The following is a 22,398-nucleotide window of genomic DNA, read 5'->3' as shown; positions in this document are numbered from 1 at the left end:
AAGAGGATTAGCGGAGGGAGCAGGTGTCAACAAACACAGAAAACAGAACAAGAGCAGTTAAATGAATCTGCACTGATGCAGGAAATTAATTCTTGGGGATGTTTTTGAAGATTGGAGGTCGAGTGCGCGCCAGAGACTAAATCAGCACTGGAAATGAAATAAGTCCTCAATTCAGACAGACTGCAGAGCCGCGCTCGGTAATTACAGAGGAAATTGCTGCGATTTTTTTAAAAGGACCAATTGATTTGGTTAAATAACCAAGAAAAGCCAACGCCGTCAGAATTAGGTTCTTTAATTGGCAAAGGCAAGCATATAAACACACAAACTTACAGACTTGTGTCTTTAACGGGCAAAATTAAATCAACAGAGAGAATACTGGAGTCATCTAATAGTCCCACTGCAAAACTAGATAACATAAATAGGTTTCCTTTTCACACTCCTGAAAATTCAAAAAAAACATCTGGATTAAAAGGAAAACACACATATAGTCTCCTACAGTGATGTCTTCTTGAAATGAGAATAGGTCACATTTGATTGCCACTGAAACGACATCGGGATTTAAAACGGAATGGTGGTTCATATTCCTTAACGATTTCACAGGACAGAAGGACGGAGGTGAACTTGTTCCGGCTCAAAATTGACTCAGTGTATTTGAATAATGGGAAACGCTCCCCAGTTTATGCACCGCATCTTCACAGGACAAATAAGCTGCAGCCCAAACACAGTCTTTATCGCTCATAAAGTTTGATTTACCCAATAATGGTCCTGAGTTATGGAAATTCACATGTTATATATGATAAGTAGCACAAATAAAGGATAAACACATAAATCAACAACACAGTGAAGAGCAGAAATGAGATTTGGGGCTTTAAAGCACTTTGGAAGATGCCAGTCAATAAAGGGGGGCTTTTTTGAATTTATAAAATCAATCTACACACCCACCCTCACATATACACTCTTGTACGCATGCAGTTTTTCAGCAGCCTGAAGTTCTGAACATCTGTACCAACATGTAAAGAAAACAAAAACAATACATTCACACGGATGGACTGAGGCACATTTTTACATGCATCAAACGCACATGGTGGTGATGGTTAACAGGCATCATCAGGATCTGTAGTCGGGAGAGTACAGACGCAGCGTGGGGCTGCTCTTTGGGTCTGTCAGAGGCATTCTGTGGTGGAAGGAATTCCTGTCTGGAGAGTCAAAACCTGAGGGAAAAACACAAACGGGGATGAAGAAACAAGAATGAGATGAGCTGTATACAAGCTTTATTTAAATTACAGCCAACAGTGACAGTACTTGACGTCATTTTCGGCGTCCTCGTGGTGAAAGCAGGGTAACTTTGTTCTTTTGGGCTGAACACATTGTGGAGGACTGCAGGGGAGAGAACAGAAAGGGAACAGCCATTTTAACCAACAGCAGCTACGGCAGTGACGGCAAATTACTGTGACCCACCGATGATGATGATGGCTGTGCTGGCCAGAAGAGCGAACAGGGTGAAGAACATCATCTGATAGCTGTTTATGAAGCTGTACAGGGAGTGGCCGCCCTCCATACCAACGACAGGCACAGCGGCTGCTGACAGAAAGCGGTGAAAGAGACACAAAAGCCAGTCAAAGCTCTGAAGGAGGACCCTCCTCTGGTGTCAATGGAAGACAGAAATGCTGGTGAACGTCACCTCACAGAAGGGACACCTACCTTGAGCAGCGGCGCTGGGGTCAGCCACGTGGATCAATGTGACTGGGATAACAAGGGTCTGGCCATATGAAGGGCTGCTTATGGAAACAGAGGCAGTGAGCGCCGCCTGGGGGTCCACGGCACTGACGGTGTACTTGCAGAAACTGGGGAAGCCTCGGTGTACCTCCTTCTCCACAATGGCAACGTTGGAAGACGTAGACACCACCTGAAGACGAGGAAACACATTATTACACCCGCAAAGACAAACAAGTGTTTTTCTTTTGTAAAATCTTTAACAGAACTGAGTTTTTTTTCCTGCGTCCTCATTTCTACATTAACAGGCGGAGAAGCAGCACGGCTCCACTTCACCACTTCAGGTTTATACAGATGTCAACTCTGCACTGTTGCACATCTCAGAGGTTAAACAGCTTTGACACTCCATAGTGAACATGTAGCGAATCCTGAGAGAACATCTGCGTTCACTTTAAAATCCTTGTTGCCAACTGATCCGTTCTGCCTGCAGTACCCTTTGCAGCCCTCCGTTCCCCTTTCCTTCCCCTACAAGTTAACATAAAGCTTGTCAACACGTGTCCTGACCAACCTCGAGGTTGGACAGAGCCACATCTGGGCCATAGATGGTGAGTTCGGCTAAAGGATGCAGGCTTGAGAGCAGCAGCTCGGTCTGGTCGGAGTATAGGCCTGGCTCTAAGGGCAGGACGGCGCCGACTTGCTCCCCAGAGGAGACAGTGTCCTCCAGGACTGCCTTCACCAGCAGGTTGGTCATGGACATGCTGAGCACCCGGGTTTGTTGGTCAGTCATCGGCTGCAAAGTGATAGAACAGGTGTAGAGGCCTGTGGGAAGGTCAAAGAGAAATCAATGAGTTTAGAAGAAGAAACGACGATAGCTGTCAGAGTGTGGGGTCCTCAGGTCCTTGATGTAAGCTCATAATTATGCATTCAAGGTAAAACACTGTCAGCTACAGCACTAAAACTGGTGCGTAACAACCACAATAACTCTCTGTATATAGATGTTCTTCAAGAGACCTTGAGTCGTGGCGTTCATGGGGAAATTGTTTGACCATGACAACGCACCCAAACTTTCCTCCCAAGTAAAATCCACCATCTCTTCCTGAAAACGCCCCTGTGGGATGGTGCATCGACAACGGTGCCGTGTGATAAGGAGCTTGACGGGTTGACCAGCCAGACCAATTTGTTCCCAAACTCCGCCACAAAATCAGTCCACAGAGGTCTAATTTTCCTGTGTGCAGGACTCCATGGATCAACTGCCAAGATCCAGATATAAGACATGCAGAACCCCCAGAGGCCATGGCACTTGTAGATGGCCTTCTAATGCACAACTGGTCTTCAATGTAGTGTATTTTTCCTTTTTGCTTTATTTCAGTGGCACATTTCAATTCGAAGAGTCTCATCCCGGTGGTACAGACAAGAAGAATCGCCCCATATAAGCCAATAAACCTGGGCGAAGCCCCAAAAACAATTAGGATTGTATTTTTAAAGAAGAGAAAAACAATCACATAATCAATAATGTTGAAAATAACCCTTTGTATCATCCACCAAATTCACCCCAAGAGCAATGAAAGTATTGATTATATCCTGGCCAATCACATCTTCCCATCAGCCATGCAGTCAGTTAACTGTTTTATCACTTTTACTTTGGTACATGCTTCTCAATATATTCAAAGAGGCATGTAAATGTTACTAAGGTATCCTTAAGTCTATGATTTAAATTAAAATGATCACTTCCTGTTCCTCCATGCAGCAACACATTCGCTTCCAACTAAAAAAGGTCCTCACCGATGCTGGTGTCAAAGCCGGTGTGTGTTTTGAAGACATCATTAGCAGCAAAGTCGATAGCATCACTCGTGAAGCTGAGGTGGCAGCTGAGAGAGGTTTCTGGGTGCAGCTGAGAAATGGCTTCAGTCTGGGCAGGAGAGCAGGTTCCTGCAAAACAAAAGAACATTAGCATTAATCTGTCCACTTTCATCCAGGCAGTTACAAATTAAAGTTCACCGCATGGAAGCTTCTGCCTCAGAGTTAAATAAGAAGATTGATGCCAGGTTTCTATCTTTGAAATGAGGCCGGAGACAACAAAGACAAAATACACAATGAAAAATAAATCCCCATCTATCACTAATAATCAGTTTATATATGTTTCTAACAAAAAGCCAGGCCTATCAACAAACAAATACATTTGAGACCGGTGCCTCTCAAAATGGTGCCTCTCTTCTGAAGTACGTCATTTTTCATTTTGGGTTGGTATTTTTTGAGAACAGGCTGAAAAAATTGAGAATAAAGACCCTGCTGAGAGAAGGGGAGCCTGGAGCTCCATCAGAGCGCAGACATCTAAATGACCGGTGGATCGGTCTGATTAATGAGTGTTTCAGTGCACGAGATTTAGTCTTGGGGGTTGAAAGGAGGCCGAAACAGGAGGGTTAATGACAACAGACTGGAGAGGCTCGACGCAAACGCTGCACAAATTGTCAACTTTATGCTTCACATGCGCTGCAAGAGCTGATGCAGTTATACTGGGATCAGAGGGAGCCTGGTCAGTACCAATCAGATTGGTTCCTCTCTCTCTGGTGGTGAGCAGGACCTTGGTTTCTTTGCCATTCCTCACTGGTGTTGGCTGAGCCATCGCTGTCGCCCTTGGAGCTGCTTCTACAACCACCTACAGCGAAATATAAATATAAAAAGTCAAGCCTTGCCTATGATGGTTATAAATAATTACATCTTCATTTGCAATCAATCACACTCTCAGCACACTAAGCAGATTAAAATACACTGGGTAATGTAATAACTGTTCTCTTTTACCTCTGCTGGTGTTTTCTTTCACGCTGTTTTTTTTAAATATTTAGCACCTTGTTGTTGAAGATAAAATACCTCTGACCGAATCTCATTAATTCTCGTTTGGCTCATTTTCATATTTTCATATAAACCTGTTGGTTTGGCTCCCTGCTACACTGCAAAGCTGATTAATACTTTCCTCACTCCATCATGTCTTAGGCTCAAAAGCAGCCGTGCAGATGCACAAGGTTGTGTGTTGATGAAAAAGTGGAGCTATCGTCTCTGTGTTGCAGTCTCAGCCTCATTATGATGAATTACCCTCAGGATTGATAGAGTATCGCACTGAAGAGAAGATCCAAATCTCCGGAGAAGTAAAAAGACCAACGTTGGCATAATCATACCCCTCAGATTCTGGTTCTTGTAGCTCATTCATCACAGCCAGAGATTCATTATTGAACGCACCGGGGTTTCTCAGAGTCTGGCAGTGAATCGTTGGAAATAAGCTTGGAGTTGTACCTCTGTGTACGTTTTCAAAATTCCGGGTATCTCGTAGTAGAGAGTAACCGTCCCAGAGTCTCTGGCTACTGCTGCGCCACTTTTGGGGTCCACCTGCAGGACACCCGGAGCTGAGGAGCGCCAAGACCCGAATCCACCTGCAGGGAGGGTAAATTGGTTCCTACAAATGTACTGGTTTCATATAAACTTCAAAGCTCTTAATCTATCTTCATCAACATGGTGGCAGCTACAAGAGTACACGTTTCCCCCCCTTTCTCTGACTATAAATAGGTGAACCCTAAAACCATGTATGGGATGTCTCACCATCTGGGTTGGTTAACTGCACACTGAAACAGACCACGTCCCCGACCACCAGGCTCTGGGCCTCCTGTGGATGGATAGCACGCTCCACAGGTATTGGAACATAGTCCAAAACGCCGACATTTCCACTCTCTTGCACAGCGAGAAGAGTCAGCCCCACGTTGATGGTCCTCACGGTCAGCGTGTCGTTACCGGGTCCGACCCCGACCTGCACCAGATCATCTCTGCACAGAGCAGCAGCACAGACAGAATCATCCCATGTTGAGTCAATTATTACAGTAATTATTATTGACTAGCTTGTATTGAGCGTTGTTTAAAGCCCTTCAATGTTCTCCTGCTCCTAATTTGTTCCACCACTTCATCTTAAACACTCAAATATCCCAATTGTGATAAGATACAAGTGAATCTAGTCACAGGTTATCCCCCAACACCATCAAACTTTAATTTTGATACTTCTACCCAAAACATTCCGTCAGCGTCTGCAGGAAAAAAAGCAAATCGATTTACAAGGCAGAAAGATGTAGGAGTCTCTCACTGGAAAGGCAGCAGTGCTCTTCTTTGACTGATTAATTTAGTTCACTCAAGGGGAAAAAGCTCAATCTGAAAAGGGCTTGATTGAACGGTCTTTAAATGAAGGTTGTGAGCATCATGTGATAAGTGCTTCTAAACTCTGCCGTCACCTGGGTTACCCCGCGGCACTTTCCAAGCACCAACTCTGACAGAGGACAATGCCACTGTGTTCAACTTAATAACTAATAATTGTCAAACTATCACAATCACAGAGGAAGCAAGCAAACAAAAATTATATTTTATAAACCTATTCAAATATGAAGCTTAAAAAAAGATTAAAGAAGACTAGCTGAAACTCATAACTTAATATCTAGTCATTTTATTGAAGGGTCATGTTCCGTATCCTACTGGCTTTGTCTCATACCCACACTGCAGTTAAGGTGAGAAATAATTTCATCAGTTACTCGAGTCGCTTGCCTGAATTCATTCATTTGCAATTGCAAAAAAGTGTTTGCCGAGCTACTTCGGGGGTTGATGTAACGTGTCTGACGGAGGGGAAAAACGGGGAGACGTTAGATCATGTGGGCTGTGTGAGTTTGCACAAAAGAGAGGCCTTGCTAACTATCTATACAGAGATGTTTATAGCTTACAAACCCTGGATAATGGCTGTGAAACCAGGGAGTGTCGAGCGGAACCTTCCTCCCCTCCCCGTCAAGGGGAATATTTACACACTCGCTTTATGAGTTATGTTAGTAAGTCCACAGAATGCCATAAACAACAGGAAGAGGGTGGTGACAGACCTGTTTGTGGAAAATGTTAGGTGGGAGTTGGAACTGTGCAGAATCTCTCCAGTGCTGGCATGAAAGTGGACTGTGAAGGTGAGAGCCAAGCCCAGAGGAAAGGCTTTCAGGCTCTCTCTGGTGTGTGTGTAGAGAACAGGGCTGGCACTGAAGCGAACATAAGACACCGGCAACACCTGAGGAGAACAGGAAAAAGAACAAAGAAGTTAACCACTTCAAAACGGAAAGGTGAAGGAAGGTTTCTAAACTCAACATCTTCCTCAGTGAGTGACTGGAGTTTAAAAACCTCTGAAATTTGAAACGGGTGAAAATGTTTAAGCATACCACCATAGCCTATTGTCAACCCTCAACAAACAACAGTTCTTCAGCTGACCTTCACAGCGAGGACAAGAGTCTGATTGACACCAAAGGTCTCTTGCGAGGTGACCAGCAGAGAGGAAATGCCAGTGAGAGAGGCAGAAGAGAGCAATCCCTTATCATCCACTTGAGCGATAACAATCTGCTCAGGGCATTCCAGCATCCGGTAAGAGACTGCACCAACACCATCTCTAGCAAATGCGGGGACATAATTCGTTTTGTCAGACTTGATTCACGACATTTGCCGTCACCCATACATTATCATAATGGACAAAAACACATTTATCTATAACTTACCTGTTTGTTTGAAGTTTGAGGGCTGAGTTTGGAGCCATCAGTATCTCCTCAGCATTGATTTCAGGATTAAGCATGTACAGCTTGTCGTAGACCTTGATGAAAGGAAAAACTGCAATTATTAGAGTTTCTGAATCATCCTTTGATGCTTCCGCACTAGTGAAGAGTCAGTTTTATGTAGTTTGAGGCTTGGAGAAACTAATCTGTAGTCTAATCACTTCACAAGTCATCAACCCCAAATATTTCAATGTTCAGCAGCTTTACAGCGCTGCTGTCTTATGATAGTCTTATCATTTATGAGAAAGCAGCAGGGGATTCTGATTAGCATGTAAAAGGGGCTGTGCTTATGCACTGAAAATATCTTTATAGTGTTCCTTTTACTTTTACCTGGATCTGGATTTCATCTGAGAGTTCTTGTTGATTCCCCATTAGCTGTCCAGCTTTATGGTCAGTGACTCTGAGCACTACTTTGAGCCCAGTTCGCCCTCTTGTCCTCGCAGTCACACTCATTCCAAAATTATGCTCTGACTGGAGCTCCACATTAGCCTGAGGGTGACAAGCCCCAGAAGAATGACAAAAGAAAGAATGACAAAATAGCAGTGGTAAATCAAATAAAAAACAACAGAGGGTGTGGGGAAAAGAATGAGGCAGAATTTAAACAGAGGCTTAGCCAGCGCATGTTTTTTTAAGATGTAATGGAAGGAGGAGACATTCAAAAGACAGATGAAAGTGTTAAAAGAGCAGCTGTACGCTAAAATTTTGGGGGCCAGTTCAGTCACAGATGCATACCGATACCTCAGTATGTCTTGGCTGAACATCCAGAATGTCTCTTTTGGTGGTGGACCAGTGGAAGGTCAGATGTGGGACAGTGTTACCGAAGGAAAAGGGGGTCTGATTAGTGGTCAGACCCATTACATAGACAGGCATCTATGGAAAAAGATGTGAAAACAAATTAGATTGGCCATGAATAACACTGATCACTGACTCCCCCCATCAGTTAACTGCAGCACATAATTCAGTTCTGAGCATTAGGATGGCACAATAGTCCTAATGGGTAATTTGATGATACCAAAATAATACCTGCGTTCCAGTCTTCATCCGTGTGATGGGTGCTCTGATTCGAATGGCCACCAGTTGCACAACCTCCACCTCAACCTGATCCTGAGTACAGATGAACATTTTATCTAAAATTAGCTAAGAAAGGCACACCTCAACCCTCACAATCTGGAGTTGCACTTACCTGGGACACAACAACGAGCTTCCCAGTTTCAGCATCAACAGCCTGGACAAGTCCGGTCACAGTGACATTGCCAACACTAACACCGGTAACGTGGCCCATGCCACTGACGGAAGCAGCTTTGGCATTGGAAATAGAGAACAGGATATTGGACTGAGGCTGAGGACCGCCCTCAGATGTGATCTATGAATGACAGAAGGAATGAAAAAGATGAGGAAGAAAAGGAAAAAGAAACAGAATGGAGAGAAGAAAAACAGATATCAGTATTACACTGCATCCTACCAGTCAGTAAAACACCTGGTAATAATTTGCTCAATGGTATTATAGCTCGAATGTTAAACTAATCCAAATGATATAACGTCAATCAGCGTACATACATAATGAAGATAATGAAGAACTGGCTTCTTGGGGAGATGGTAAAAGCTTTTTAACAAGGGAGTTGAAGCAAACGAGAGTGCGCTTGAAGTTCAAACCAAGAGCAATTAAGCAAATATCGTCTTGCAGAGGAGACATGGCAGAGGGCTCATTTGGAAGACCACAAAAATTCATCTGCCCAGATAAGCAGCGACCAGCTGTTTGGAAATGAGTCTTTAGCATCAAACAAACCTGCATCATCGCTCCAATCAACAGGGTCATTTTCCTGGGGATGAGCTTGAAGGGCGGAAATACCTGGAAGCCAAAAATAAAAAGATTAACAAGCGCAGAACATGTAGGGGTGAAAATATGGATGGATTTTACCAGACACTCATCAGAATAATACCTCGATTGGCTGAGGTAAGGAATTCACTTTTCTGCCATCTTTGTCCACAACAACGGCTGACACACTCGTCTGACCAATGAAAACTCCTTTTACCAGATAAACAGCGGTATCGTGTTCTGTAGACTCCGCTAACGGTCTGTAAATGGAGTGAAAATGTACGTTAATTCTGCACATACGGAGAAACAAGCTGCCTTATTAGCACCCCCTCCTGTTTGCTAACTGACACTACAAATCAATATGCGACGTCACATTACAATGCACAATATGGTCCCACATGTAAATCAATTCAAAAGCATAATCTGTTCTAGGGTGACTCGAACCCTGTCTAGTGAAAAGTTTCAGTTGTGTGCAAATACAACTACATTTCCTAACATAATACTGCGGCAGGCGAGAGTGTCGTGGTCACTATGGAAGGTAGTAACTCATTACTTACACCAGAGAGAGTATAGCAGAAGCTGCCTTGAGTTTGAGATTCATGTATTCAAAATAGCTGGCTGGGAAAGGTTTCTTATTTGAGTCCAACACCCTGACGTAAGCCCTCACAGATTTTCCGATCTCCACCTGTAAGATGAATGACACGGATCACTGGTGAAGTAATCCTCTTGGTTCACAGGCAGGACAAACACATAATGATGTAAATCCAAGACGGCCTGTCACGAAAACGAGGAAGGAAAGTGTTCAAAGGGTAACAACCATATGCACTGCTGAGGAATTACTGAGGCATCTCAGGAATGTGAGGTCCTGATAACAGGGATCATCTCGGTGATGCAGTGTCTAGACCCACCAAGGTGAAGGATTACGGGGGGATGAAATCTGACCTTGTCGACCACTCGAATAGAAACCTCCAGGATGTTGGAAACGTGGACCATGGCTGTGGCAGGTGCTTGAAATGCCAGACAAAGGTCATGAACCATCACCTTGACGTTCCCTGGGTGGGTAGGAGAAACCTTGGCGCACGAAAGATTCAACACTTGGGATTAGAACGGGCACTATGGATTTTAGTGGAAAATAACCAGTCTCATTTGAAGATGGCTTACTTGAACTGTACTTTGGGCTTCCTGGAACAACACATCAACTATCCCTTTAAAGCTGGTGTTGACAAAGAAATAACCAGAACCTTCTTGCAGGCCTAAGTTTGCCTGCAAAAAAATTGTAGAGTTATTAAATGACAATTCTTAATGAAAGAAACTCTAAAACTATCATGACCCAAATGCCTTACAGATAGCACTAACAGGGTGGGAGGTGAACTAAAACAGAGTTTAAAATCCTCTGACACACACTTCAGCAACCAGTATCTGACTCCAAATGCCCAAAACTATGCATACATGACTTCCCATACATGAGCTGGTGGGGCACGGTAAACTTATCCTTTTGAACATGTGATGCAAAGTGTGCAGATTCACGGCAGTCTCGGTAAATCTGTCCTTACCTGCACGTCTGGGTGGTTGTATATGGTTAGAATGTTAGGAGAGATTTTCACATCTTCCACTAAAAGCAGCTCCAGAGTGGCTGAGACGGGAATCAGGGGGTCATACTGTCAACAGCAAAGGTTATTGTTATGAATGTGAATTATACATCATTGCATACTGGTTATGACTGATTAAGTTAAATGATAAATGCTTCAGAAGGCAAGATTTTTAACGATTTGCCTATTTAATTGGACATTTAGTCATTCTGATTCTAAAAATAATCTCTCCTTAGTAACCACCAAGGAGCCAGATGAGAAACATAATTTGAATATTTTTATGAACCAACTGGGACATTCTGGCAAGTCTTAATGGTTGAATATTCACTCACTAGACTGGGAACCTTGGCAGCTGCAAGGTGGGAAACCTGGTAACCCAGAGCTGTCGCTGTGATGGCAGCAATGCCAGTCTGATGATGGACAAGAATCGTCTGATGACCTGTCAACATTGGGAACAAAAAAAGGAGCAATTTTACAAAAAAAAAACCCCACCTGTATAGACAAATTTCAACACACACTTTAAAGAAATCATCTCCAGAAGAGCTATTTCAAATGCTTTGATTAAATTATCAGCCAAATACTTGCTAATGCTCATAAACATTCTTTAAAAAAATACACACAAAGAAAATCATCCTGTATGGTTAAAAGCAAGAGCGGGTGTATTACCATGAAGTTTCATTTGTTTGTTCCCATCCTTGAACAACAGAAGCTCCATGGGCATCGTAGGCTCAATACTCGCCACGGACACCAGGCTCGACTCCCACAAGATGCTCAGAGAGCTGAAGTTGTCAAATTTCCTTCCTTGTTGATCAAATGCAGCCAATTCCAGGATGGGGTTACGGTAGTTTGACACCGGTACCTAAAGAGGTAATATAAGGAATTAAGGAGGTGTAGTCCTACTTTCACAGAGGTGAAGAAACACCTACCACTTGTTTGTTCTGCTGCAGTAGAGGGCAGGTGAGGTCCAGCTGTGGGTTGGTGTACACTGGGACCAAGGTGAGGCGTGATGGGGGGGCACAGACAAATTTGACCACCGCCAACTCCACAGCAGGAAAAGGATTCGTGACACTGGCCTCGTTTCCCACCATCACCTCCAGCACCTGGAGATGCCATTATACCAACAACACCGAATTAATTTTAAAAGCACAGAATTACTGCAGCTGAAATGAAAATGATTCTGAGATTTCTGCGGATCCCACCTGCTCTCCAAGCACTCTGCAGGTCGCTCTGACCCAGTGCTGGTTGAAGCTGTGAGATGAGGGGCTTGTGAGGGAAAGGCTCACGCTGGCCTCATCCTCAGCTTTAAGGTTGCAGAAGAACTTTGAGGGCTCCAGAACCCAGGGTCGGGGCCCCCCCTCAAATAACATGTCTTTGGATGATCCCAGAGTCACCACAGCCACAGACACAGGGTCCACAGCCTGCCGAAATAACACAATATATGCAGCTGGGCGCTTTTAGAAATGAAAGAAATAAGCTAATTCATAGAATTTTGGTTAAAAATGTATGTCTTAGCAAAGAAAAACTGAATCTTCTGCTTTGAGGATTAGAATGAAGGCAGAACACAAAGTATATTATTAGACTGCTAAATAATGCAGATACTCTCTGAAATTCAGGCAGAAATTGTGCAACAACAAACTATCCAAGAGAGCAAGAGTTCACGATGACGACGACCCAAAAACGTCAAACCTCTGGACTCACTTTGAGAGGAAGATAGGCAGCGATGGTGATCTTGGCGCTGAGGTGAAGGTTGCCGTGGGTGTAACTGACGGTGAGCACGGTGTAGCCAGAGGCCAGGGCCTTGGCTTTGACACCGCTGCAGTGGTCCGGACCTGGAGCCAGCCTCTCTGGATCAGGACAAGCCAGAATCAGTGAAGACAACAAAACAAGCTACACATACCATTTAAAACTGAGGTGAACTCATTCGTCTCACAACTTAAACTGGAGACCACAGCAGTCCTGTCAGTTCTATAATAATACATGGAGGGGGGAGAGCATGGATCTTCCTAATGAGGGCAGCTTTAAATGGATAAATGTTGCAATGACTCAACATGGAAGATTTAAAATGCCGTGTTAGATTACTGTGCTCATACTGTGAAAGATGATTGGTTTTTTATTCTACATTTATGGGTCGGGGGCTGACTAGCGACAGTTTGGCATCTATTATTCAACTGAAAACAGTGAGAATATTTTTTTCTCGATGGTAAAACTGTTATTTTATTATACAGCCTGGGAGATGATAGTTGATAATTAACTTTTTTTTATCTTCGCGATGAAACGACATATTGGTACGACCCACAAACGATGGCTCCTGATTAAAATATTCTTCCAGGAACAGCTTTATAACGCCTTGATAAAAGGACAAGGAAGAGGCTTTTCAGTCACACGCGCATCACCCTTGACTCACCATCCAGTAGCTGGAAGACGCCCCGGTTCTCCTCCTCAAACTGCAGATCGAACTGCGAGCAGTCGCTCAGCATGGCCCGATTATTCTCCACTTCTTCCATCTGGCCAAAGATCCGGAGGGGCAAATCTAGGACCAAGCCAACCCTGGCTTCAACTGGGCAGGGAGCAAAGTCCATGGCCACAGGCTCGACAACAAACACCTTGAGGAAATACGGGATTTAATTATACAGTAAAACCATTAAAAAAGCCCAGGCACACTTAAAAATCACCTTTTCAAAACACACCTATTAACTTTTGCAAGAATAAATATTTATGAGTTGCCTCTGTGGAGTAAAAACATGACTTTCTTCATAATTAATGTGACACTTCTTTAATTAGGCCAATAAATGGAGTCATTTTGTAATGGCAGTTGGTGTAATGAGTCATTTCTAAACAGCCATTAGAAACGTGGCAAACTCTACCTTCATCTGCCCGAAATGGAGCGGGTTTCGCAAATCATGGGCGTAAACCACGCTGACGCCGATGTCGCTGTTTGTTGTCATCACTCCTTTCACCGTCACCGTGGCGACAGCCGTGTTAGAAGACGACCAACTGAAATTTCCACTCCCCCCTGTTGCCTGCGACAGGTACCAAAGAACACATTCATGTGGGTGTTAGATGCACCGGGATAACCTCCCTCTGAGGTGGAGACGGCACAAGTGCAGCCTCAAAGAAGATCTATGCTTGGAATAAAGATCTGAGTACAATGAATTTATATCAAAGGTTTTTAAAAATTACCTTTATTTTGTACTGATACGCTCCAATCTTGGGTTGCCATGGAAATGTGAGAATACTTGGGCTGAGGACTATAGGATTATAGATTTCAACATCCTGTTCATTGTGGACCGGGCTGGAAAGTGTGTGGATCTTTCCAGACTGAGAGGGAAGGAGGAGGAAACGGTCAACCTCTCCGTTATAAAGCAAAGGACAGAGGTGGTGCCATATATTACACACTCACATCATCAACAACAGCACTTAAGGAAGCATCGATGAGAGTGAGGCCAGCCTTTAACGCCTTGACTCGGTGATATGATCCATTCTGAGAAGACTCCTGGAGCTCAAAGTACTCCGAAGGGAAACCAGTATCAATACGGACGTTCTGCAGGAAAAAAATTCCATCATTTGTGGAAATAGTCAGTGATAAGTGCAACAATGAATGGCTCAAAATCACTTTTATCTGGTGTCTGTTAGCTGTGATTTCAGGCTGGAGCCGTCTATGGTTGAACTTGGAAAATCACATTTAAACTGTTGGAATGTCCTCCATTTATCAACACTAATAAAAGTCAAAGTTAAAGGGAGCGAATGGAATAAATTTGAGGAAAAAGAAAGAATGTTCTAGACCACTGAATATCTGCCTTTTTCCTTTAAGAAAAATAGACATTTAAATAATTAGCTACACAATTCGAACAGTGTAGAAGATATATATATATATATATTTTTTTTTTTACTTAAGTGCACTTACATCAGAGAGGTAAATCTTCCTGCCAGATTTATCAAAAACTTCAATAGTGATATCATATAGTCTTCCCGTTTCCAGAACCCAGCTTTCTCCAGGATGAATTTTAAAAGCTGCAGTAATTACAGGGAAGGCAAAGTTAGATTACACAACATCCGTCCTGATGTTTTTTTGAAGTAATGCGTGAGAAACTCACCCAAATATCCTGGTTCAACAACAAACAGGGTGCTGTTGGGTAATCGGGACACTCCTTGCATTCGAAGACCTACACAGATTCTACTAAGGAAAATAGGGACCAATTTGAAATGTCTCATTTATATTATCTCACATGAAAGAAATCCAAAGAACTCAATTTTGAGATGAAAACACCATTTTAAAATAATACACAAAATTGAACCAATAAAAGAAAAGAAAAGACACAGTGCCGGGATGATTTTCCAGAAGGATACTCTTGTGATCCAACACCACATTGATGTGTCCCAGCTGCACCGCTGTGACTGTGGAGGTGCTCTGGTCCAGACTGGCCACAGGAACGTCTGGGTTTTCATTTGGACCAGCCACACTGTTCTCAAGGTGCAGTTCATACTGATCACAAGGCATAGAGAGCTCTGAAAAAACAGGAAAGAAAAACAGTTGTGGCTTATTAATTTGTTTATTTACTTATTTAAATGGAGTGAATGAACATGCAACCAGCAGCATTAACATTGTAGCTGGACAGCATAGATAGAGGAAGAACTGAGTGGAGAGATAAGAGGTAAAAAAATAAAATAAGACAAAACAAGATTATCCTGCTGGCCATTCGCGATGCGTTTGAGTACAAGACAAAAAAAAGAAGAAAAAAAGACAAACACAGAAGGAACCATGCATTAGCGTGTACCCATTTGCACAGAAAGCATTCTAAACATGTGTTACCCAGGGAATAATTCTGGTGGCTAAATGTTTATTTCCACCTTTTGTCACCTTTTTTTCTTGGCAATAATCAACAGAGTTTATTTGTGTAATCATGTTTAATGCACAGATACTCTAAATTTAACATTTTAATTATTCAAACCCCCCAGCTATGACACATATTAGCTTCTCTGGATTTACATATAGTGATGAAAAGCGTTTGACTCTACTAAAGTCTCAGACCTGTGATGGTTCCCTGTCTTATCTTCAGGACCCTGTAGCGGATGGAGGTTCCAGCCAGCAGGTAGACGTCATGAGCGGGACTCAGCATGACGTTCTCTAAAATCAGCAGCCTCACTTCTGCTGCTGCCACATCCTGGAACACAGGCAACGGTTACAGAACAACAGCTTCCTGCCTTTAAAAAAATAATAAAAATACTGGGGTCGCAAAGATCCAACGCGGATATTAAAAACAGACACAGTTCTAACTCAGCTGTTACCATTATCGTTACATCAGGAGAAAAAGGGGGTCATCGCAATTACGATGTCTTTCTCTATTCCTATGATGCATTTCAGGATATGAGATCAGACAGAGGCTCGGTTTGATCAGAACTTCAGCTCTTCTCATTTCTCTTATCAAAAATAGAACACAGAAACCTAAGGCTGTATATGACTGTGGGAATCAGAAAGAATATTTAAACTTAATGTAAAAAAGAAACAAAAAGGGATGCATGCATAAAAAGGCACCTTATACAACGGCTCTTGTATTTTGGCCTTCAGCCTGGCATGTCCCGTTTTCAGTCCTGACACCAAAATAATATCTCCCTCTTTCCCAACTCGCTCCATCTCGGAAATATACGCTGGTGGCGTGTACGTTGACTCGGAGAATTTCAGTACCCTTAAAAAGAGAAACAGAGGGGGGCACTCTATCAGTTTGCATTTGAGACACATCGCATTTTGTCCCCATTGCATTTGATTTCAATAGCGATTCAATTCTCAGAGGACTTAAATAACATCAAAAATACTCCACATTTATTTAATGTCATCAGCTTTTATGGTCAATGGAGACCCACCGTAAGGAATTGTAGGAGTCAGAGATTCCATTCACATCTACATCTTTCACGATGGTCCAGTCAAAGACCAGACCTGAAAGGGTGCTGAAGGTGTTTCCTGTAACAAAAAGGTGTGTAACCAGTGAAGTTATATACATACACACACACACACACACACACACACACACACACACACACACACACACACACACACACACTACAGGCGGTGACTTGTGAAATAAGTAGGTCATAAATGCAGAGCCTAAAACTCTACTTAAAGCCAAAAGGCATTTGATTATTCTATGTTTATGCTTTGTTCAGTGTCCTGCATCTAAGGAATTTACAATGCTGTTTAAACCAAAGCTAACAACAACAAAGAAGACAACACACCCAACAGTCCTCATCACAAAAGAAAATCAGACCGAGCTGCAGCTCATTAAGCTAAGTGTGTCTGTCCTAAATGGAACCAGTCGAACAGAACAAACAGCCTTCTTAGAGCGGCAGCCCGAAGGAAGTAAACCGGTTATTACCCTCAGTTATCACTGGGAGAGGAGTAAAGGAGACAAAGACAGCGATGATGTCTCACAGCACGATAATGGAGTAATTATACTATGCAGCATTGTTAATATTTCCTGTTTTAATAACTCCAGAATAATTTCCTAAAGCGTTCAACACCGCTGGAGGTCTATTAGAGAGAATCCCGCCATCTTCATCACCTTCAGAATCCAGTGCATGAATTTTGAGTTCCAGCGGCGAGTCCTCGAGATGTAGCTCTCTGGTGGTCGACACAATCAGGATGTCACTGATGATGTCGACAATGGCATCGCAACGCAACACCTGTCCAGTGACTGCAAATACAAGAAGCATGAGGTAAATACAGGAGGCAGACGCCCGCAGAGATCGTTCAAGTCCTCACAAATGCTCCTGCAGTATTGGTAAGGCATATTCATGGATTCATATTTGCATATCACACAGAATGGACAGCAGGAGGATGTGCGCGTGCCATCGCAAGGCTTTCACTTCTTCTAAATGCACGTCACGTCCAATATGACAGACAGCAATGACATGTGACCCACAGCGTGCAGGAATTTACCAATATCTTCTGCCAAAATGATACTGGTCAGTCTGGAAGGCTGTGTGGAGAGAGCCTGGAGAACAGCTTTACGGGAACAGCCCCTGCTCTCCTCGTCCACAGCCTGGATGCTTGCTACTTCTGGTCTGGTGGAAGACCTTAGGAACACAAGTAGTATAAGAGGCAATGCACGCCAAGTTTGATGACATTTTGCAAGTTAAATTTTGAGTAGACAGAAGAAAAATAATCAAACAAAGGAAATTGAAGTGGCTGTCCCCACCCCCACACTGGCATAAACTCATTACAGTGCACAGTACAGCCAAACCATGTGCCCCATGAAACATGACACTCACCATCTGTAGCAGCCTTCAGTGGTCTCCAACGTGAAGTTAATTTTCGTGCTTCTGGCCAGGGGCAACAACACTTTGGGAATATTTAATTTCGAGGAACCTTCGACTCCTAGGCCGCTTATTAATAGCAGCAACACTAATAACTTTGAAGCTGCCATTTCCGGTTCTTGAGCTTGCGGAGATTCGCCGGGTTTCGAATGAATGAACGCTAACAAGTTGCTGGGACCAGCAGAACTTCCTTCATCGAGCTTTCTGCTTGTGCCGTAACGGTTCAACTGTGGCCCGGACGCGGACGTCTAAGCGAGCTAGCAAACATCGCTAATGAAGCCAGCAATTTCACGCCTCACACGCGCGCACACGCGCAGCCCTTCTGCCCATGTTTCACTTTAGAATCCCACATGACAACAGTTTCGGCGCCCCCTCCCCACACACACGTTTTCAAATGTAACTTCTTAGCTTTAATTATACTAGTAGTTTTTGCCGAATCAAAACAAACTATACGTGCGGAACCGCGACTTTTATATGAAATTCAAGAGTGCATAAATACAGCGTATGATATAAATGTTTCGAACAAAATCCCGCCGTTAGCAATAACTGGACCTCCCTCGTGCATGCGGGAGTAGGAATACGTCATCAGCACGGGCGGACCAGCGGAAGTATGACGCGTTTTCTTAAAGACGCAGCAGGCGCATTTGTTTTCGCTCGTTCCAAATCTGTTAAATTCGTTTTCTGCTTGTATGGAAATAGAAACGCTCTTTTCCACACCGCGTTCCAGCTCAGATGCTGTGTTGAAAAATACTCGTTTAATCCCTGAGCTGTATGCCATGAGGGAGAGGTATTGGCTTTCACTGGCTTCCACAACAGTCGTGGTTAAAGTGGTGTTGGTTACCAATTACAATCCAGGTTACAAGTGTGTAATCTGATCCACCCCAGTCACTTCGTCTGCACGTTAACACAAGGTCTGCCTGTGCATTTGACTTTCAAATATATAGATTACACTCAATGATTGTCGAGTCTCTGCACATGACACTATACATTCATTAAATATTGTGCACGTCACACGACGACGCTGATTACTGTTTCAATACTAAAAAATACAATTGTAGTGATATGTCAGAAGATTGTTTTGTACAATTCTGAATGTTTATGTGATGAGCCCTTAAATCTTAATTATACAAATTTTGCAAATGAACAACTGCGTACTGAATTATCCATTGTGAATTGAATTAAATTGTGTATAAACCAGTCTCAATAGCCAAGATGAAGCAAGCAATTATGAACTTGATGCAGTTTATCCTCTGCACTTTGTGGTTTACCCAAGAGTCTGACAGTGTTCTTCATGCACTTAAGAACACACAATGCATGACTTTTCACCCCTAGGTGTCACTGACAACTGCATAACATATATTATGGTACCTTATCCTGGGCATCAGTAGTCATCATCTATATGCCAAAAACTGTAAGTAAGCTATATAAATGTTGTCTATCTCCATAAACAAATGGAAAATTCTGCAAACATGTAGTATTCCAATTTACCTTACGAGTGTTTGTGAATGAGGTCATTCTCTGGCATTAATAGCCCTGAGATGAAACCCAAATTGCTAACAGAAAGTTAATTATGCAGTCTCCCTTCCATCGGCTGCATTATTCCTGATCCATGATCTTATCCTCTTTGAAGTTATTACAGGCATTCGCCGTCTTTGTGCCACAAAGTTAGTGAGCACAGAAAAATGCGCAGCCTGATTAGCGACTGTTGGTTTTGAACTGTTTCGCTTAATGCTGCTTCGTGCCAAAGGTGACATCTTTTTTTAGTCAGAGTCCATTAGCCATGAAAGCCCATCAATGTCTGGTGCTCTGATCCAGTCAGCTTAATGGCAACCAGACAGCTGCAAGGTAACATGAAGAAGTGGCTCGTTCATGTTAGTCAAATAAAACTCTGTTTCAGTCTTCTTCTGCACAATAACTTCATTTGAGAGAGAAGCTGGAGAAGAACGGTATGACTTTTGTTTATTTTGACACTTTGTGTGGGCCTCAGCGCTGCATTTAGCTCCACCTCTGGACCGTAACCATGGACGCCGAATGTATAATTGATGTTGGGCTTCAGTGATGTAAGGTCTGAACGTCGATTTCTTTGTTTATGGCGTATCATACAGAAGCTCCTGTCTAGACAACATAGTGCTGATGCGGCGCGGCACCAGCTGGAACTCTGAAAGGGAAAATATTTCTAGCTTTGTTTTCACGGCCTTGGTGAGGCTGTTACGAGATTTAATCCATTCAAACCTGGCAGAGTCGGGGCTCACTCAGCAAACGCTCAGTATATCAAGTGAAATGACTTCTCAACTTTTGCTACATTCGTTTGACTGTGCATCCAAGTTCTGTTGAGTTAAATGGCATAACCTTTTAAAAAAACGCCGTGCATAATTTAATCTATTATTTCTTAAAGGGTAAACTCTCAGATTCTATTGCCTTATGCATAACGGACACATCAGGTTTGATGAAATATACACAAAACAATAACAAAAATCGCCCCTCCCCATAAAAGATCTGCAACAACACCCACATCTTCTGCATAAGATACAATATTTTCCACAGTGACACAAACGGCTGCAGCTGCATTGCAATTCCATCTTGTGCATCCTGCTCATCTGGCATGCATCAGCAGTCACATCCTTCCTGGTGGGAACTTTTCTTGGCCACTGTGCTCAGCTTGGTCGGAACAACTGCATGTAGAGGTCCGTGGCGCTTGCTTAATATGCAGTCTAGGTGGTAATGTTGTTGTGTAGCGTTCAGCGGCTGATGTGATGTTTTAGCAGCCTCTCCTGTCTGCTCAGGGGTCCTCTAAGTGTGAGGCATGGTTGAAACTGCTGTAGGTAGGCATAATAAAATGTGGTACTGTGCCTGTGAAATCAGCCTGTGCCTCAGGGAGGTATCTTTTCAAGTCATGTAAAAAAAAAAATGGTGAGGCTGGCTCCAGCATCTGATAAGGCCATGGTGTCCAGAGAGGTCTTGACTTTCTCTTTTCCCAGTATTTTGTTGAATTACCAATTATAATGAAAACACAACTATTTTCTTAAATATCACACATTCCTTTGAGATGAAATGCTCATTTTCAGATTGGTTTGAATCAAGTAGGAGGCCAAGAGGCCGTGCTGTATGAGTATTAAATCCCTTAATCTTCAGTACATGTGTTGAATTCCCCTGCCATTTGGTCGGGGTGCAGGTTGGCTGGATACAGACGACTGGCTTTGCTTATGCAGCTCCCACAGTCGTGATCACGGACAATAGAGGTATAATCTTTTCAAAACGCTTCCATCTGCCGCGCATGTAACATATACAGATTATTATTCAAACTGACATCAAATACAACTCCTTAACCTCTTACAGACTGTGAACGTATTGCTGATGTATGTAAAATGCTGACTTGAAAGGGAAACAAACATTTTTTGGTTATAAAGCAGGGCCAAAAGCTGTTGTGGTGCGGGGTTGCAACCCCAAAGCAGGCATTTAACTACACCCTGGAAAGTCTTTACAAGACGCAGGTGGGCAGTCACTTTCACCACATTACATCTGAGCCTTAATTCCCCAGCAGAGCTCCCAAAAGCGGCACGGTTCCCAGTCTGCGTTGTTTCACTTTAAAGACTTCCTCTCTTCACTCCAAGACATGCAGCAGTGTGTGTTTACACAAAAGGGTGAGAAACTGTCAAGAAACTGACAAGACTCTTTAAGAGTTCATTAACTCATCAGCCTGGACTTTGTTGGTGAGATTTTTTTTCATAATTCTGACACGATATTATGATGGTAGAATATAGAAGCTGTTGTGAAATGAGTCATTAAATGAACTGAGAGAGAGGAATGAGGTGTACAATAAATCAATTGAGACCACCCCGTTTTCCCACTTTCAATCCTTACAGTGTTGCAGTACTGAGGCTCCATCCACCTGTTTAAACAAAAGCAGAAGATGGGGACAATGCATCACAATGGACAGATAACATAAAATCCTGCTACAGCAGGGGGCCAAAGAGACAATGATGTCACCACCGCTGCACTCTGACTAACACCGCTGCTGCGTCACCATTCAAAGGGCCGCGAGACGAATTACTTCACTCTGTTAGGAGCACGAAAAAACAACTAACCTTAACTCAAATTAGGGGTTAAAAAAAAGTGCATGAGGCAGGGTTGCGGCTGGCGGGCCTGGGCGATTAATCGTGGCACAAGTTGCCATTCAAACATGCATGAATGAGAAATTACAACAGTGTGGGGTGCAATTACCTCCCCAGACCAGTGTGTGTCAGATGACATTATCTTGCAGGCTGAGGGGCTATTCCTGGGCCATTTCCAGCGCCAGAAGAAACAGTCCCTATCTGTGACCTGGTGAAGCTAAAAAAGCCTCAAATCTTCTACATACTCTACAAGA

The 22,398-nt window shown here is 43.2% G+C and overlaps 1 protein-coding gene across 2 annotated transcripts; it reads right to left on the bottom strand.

Moving 5' to 3' along the window:
• Positions 1-276: 276 nt before the first annotated feature.
• Positions 277-18,616, bottom strand: nup210 (nucleoporin 210). Of its 2 annotated transcripts, none has more exons than XM_057039796.1 (40): positions 17,988-18,616; positions 17,656-17,792; positions 17,279-17,410; positions 16,584-16,680; positions 16,258-16,408; positions 15,754-15,886; positions 15,072-15,230; positions 14,819-14,887; positions 14,629-14,735; positions 14,125-14,265; positions 13,905-14,042; positions 13,589-13,744; positions 13,129-13,327; positions 12,423-12,568; positions 11,924-12,142; positions 11,651-11,824; positions 11,391-11,583; positions 11,057-11,163; positions 10,689-10,793; positions 10,297-10,398; positions 10,078-10,206; positions 9,693-9,820; positions 9,260-9,395; positions 9,106-9,168; positions 8,503-8,682; positions 8,343-8,423; positions 8,058-8,189; positions 7,650-7,808; positions 7,266-7,357; positions 6,985-7,159; positions 6,612-6,787; positions 5,305-5,525; positions 5,002-5,138; positions 4,255-4,369; positions 3,496-3,642; positions 2,282-2,532; positions 1,702-1,906; positions 1,459-1,581; positions 1,303-1,377; positions 277-1,211 (listed from the first exon to the last, which is right to left on the bottom strand). In XM_057039796.1, exons 1-40 carry the CDS (start codon positions 18,140-18,142, stop codon positions 1,108-1,110), a joined length of 5,649 nt encoding a protein of 1,882 aa, XP_056895776.1. In that variant the 5' UTR covers positions 18,143-18,616; the 3' UTR covers positions 277-1,107. The 2 variants fall into 2 exon arrangements, with proteins under 2 accessions (XP_056895776.1, XP_056895777.1); XM_057039797.1 differs by having other exon boundaries at positions 1,459-1,578.
• Between the last annotated feature and the right edge of the window lie 3,782 nt (positions 18,617-22,398).

This window comes from Takifugu flavidus, chromosome 8, assembly GCF_003711565.1.
Source record: "Takifugu flavidus isolate HTHZ2018 chromosome 8, ASM371156v2, whole genome shotgun sequence".
Lineage (NCBI taxonomy): Eukaryota > Metazoa > Chordata > Actinopteri > Tetraodontiformes > Tetraodontidae > Takifugu > Takifugu flavidus.
Note: the sequence above shows the minus strand (reverse complement) of the source record. Positions and strands in the feature narration are given on the sequence as shown.

Bases quoted from the DNA above. Each gene is read 5' to 3' on its own strand.
- nup210 (XM_057039796.1), bottom strand. From the start codon at position 18,142: ATGGCAGCTTCAAAGTTATTAGTGTTGCTGCTATTAATAAGCGGCCTA. The intron at 14,888-15,071 runs GTATCCTTCTGG...GAATCTGTGTAG, and splicing joins TGTGGTGTTGGATCACAAGA to GTCTTCGAATGCAAGGAGTG. The intron at 8,424-8,502 runs GTAAGTGCAACT...ATCTGTACTCAG, and splicing joins AGCTCGTTGTTGTGTCCCAG to GATCAGGTTGAGGTGGAGGT.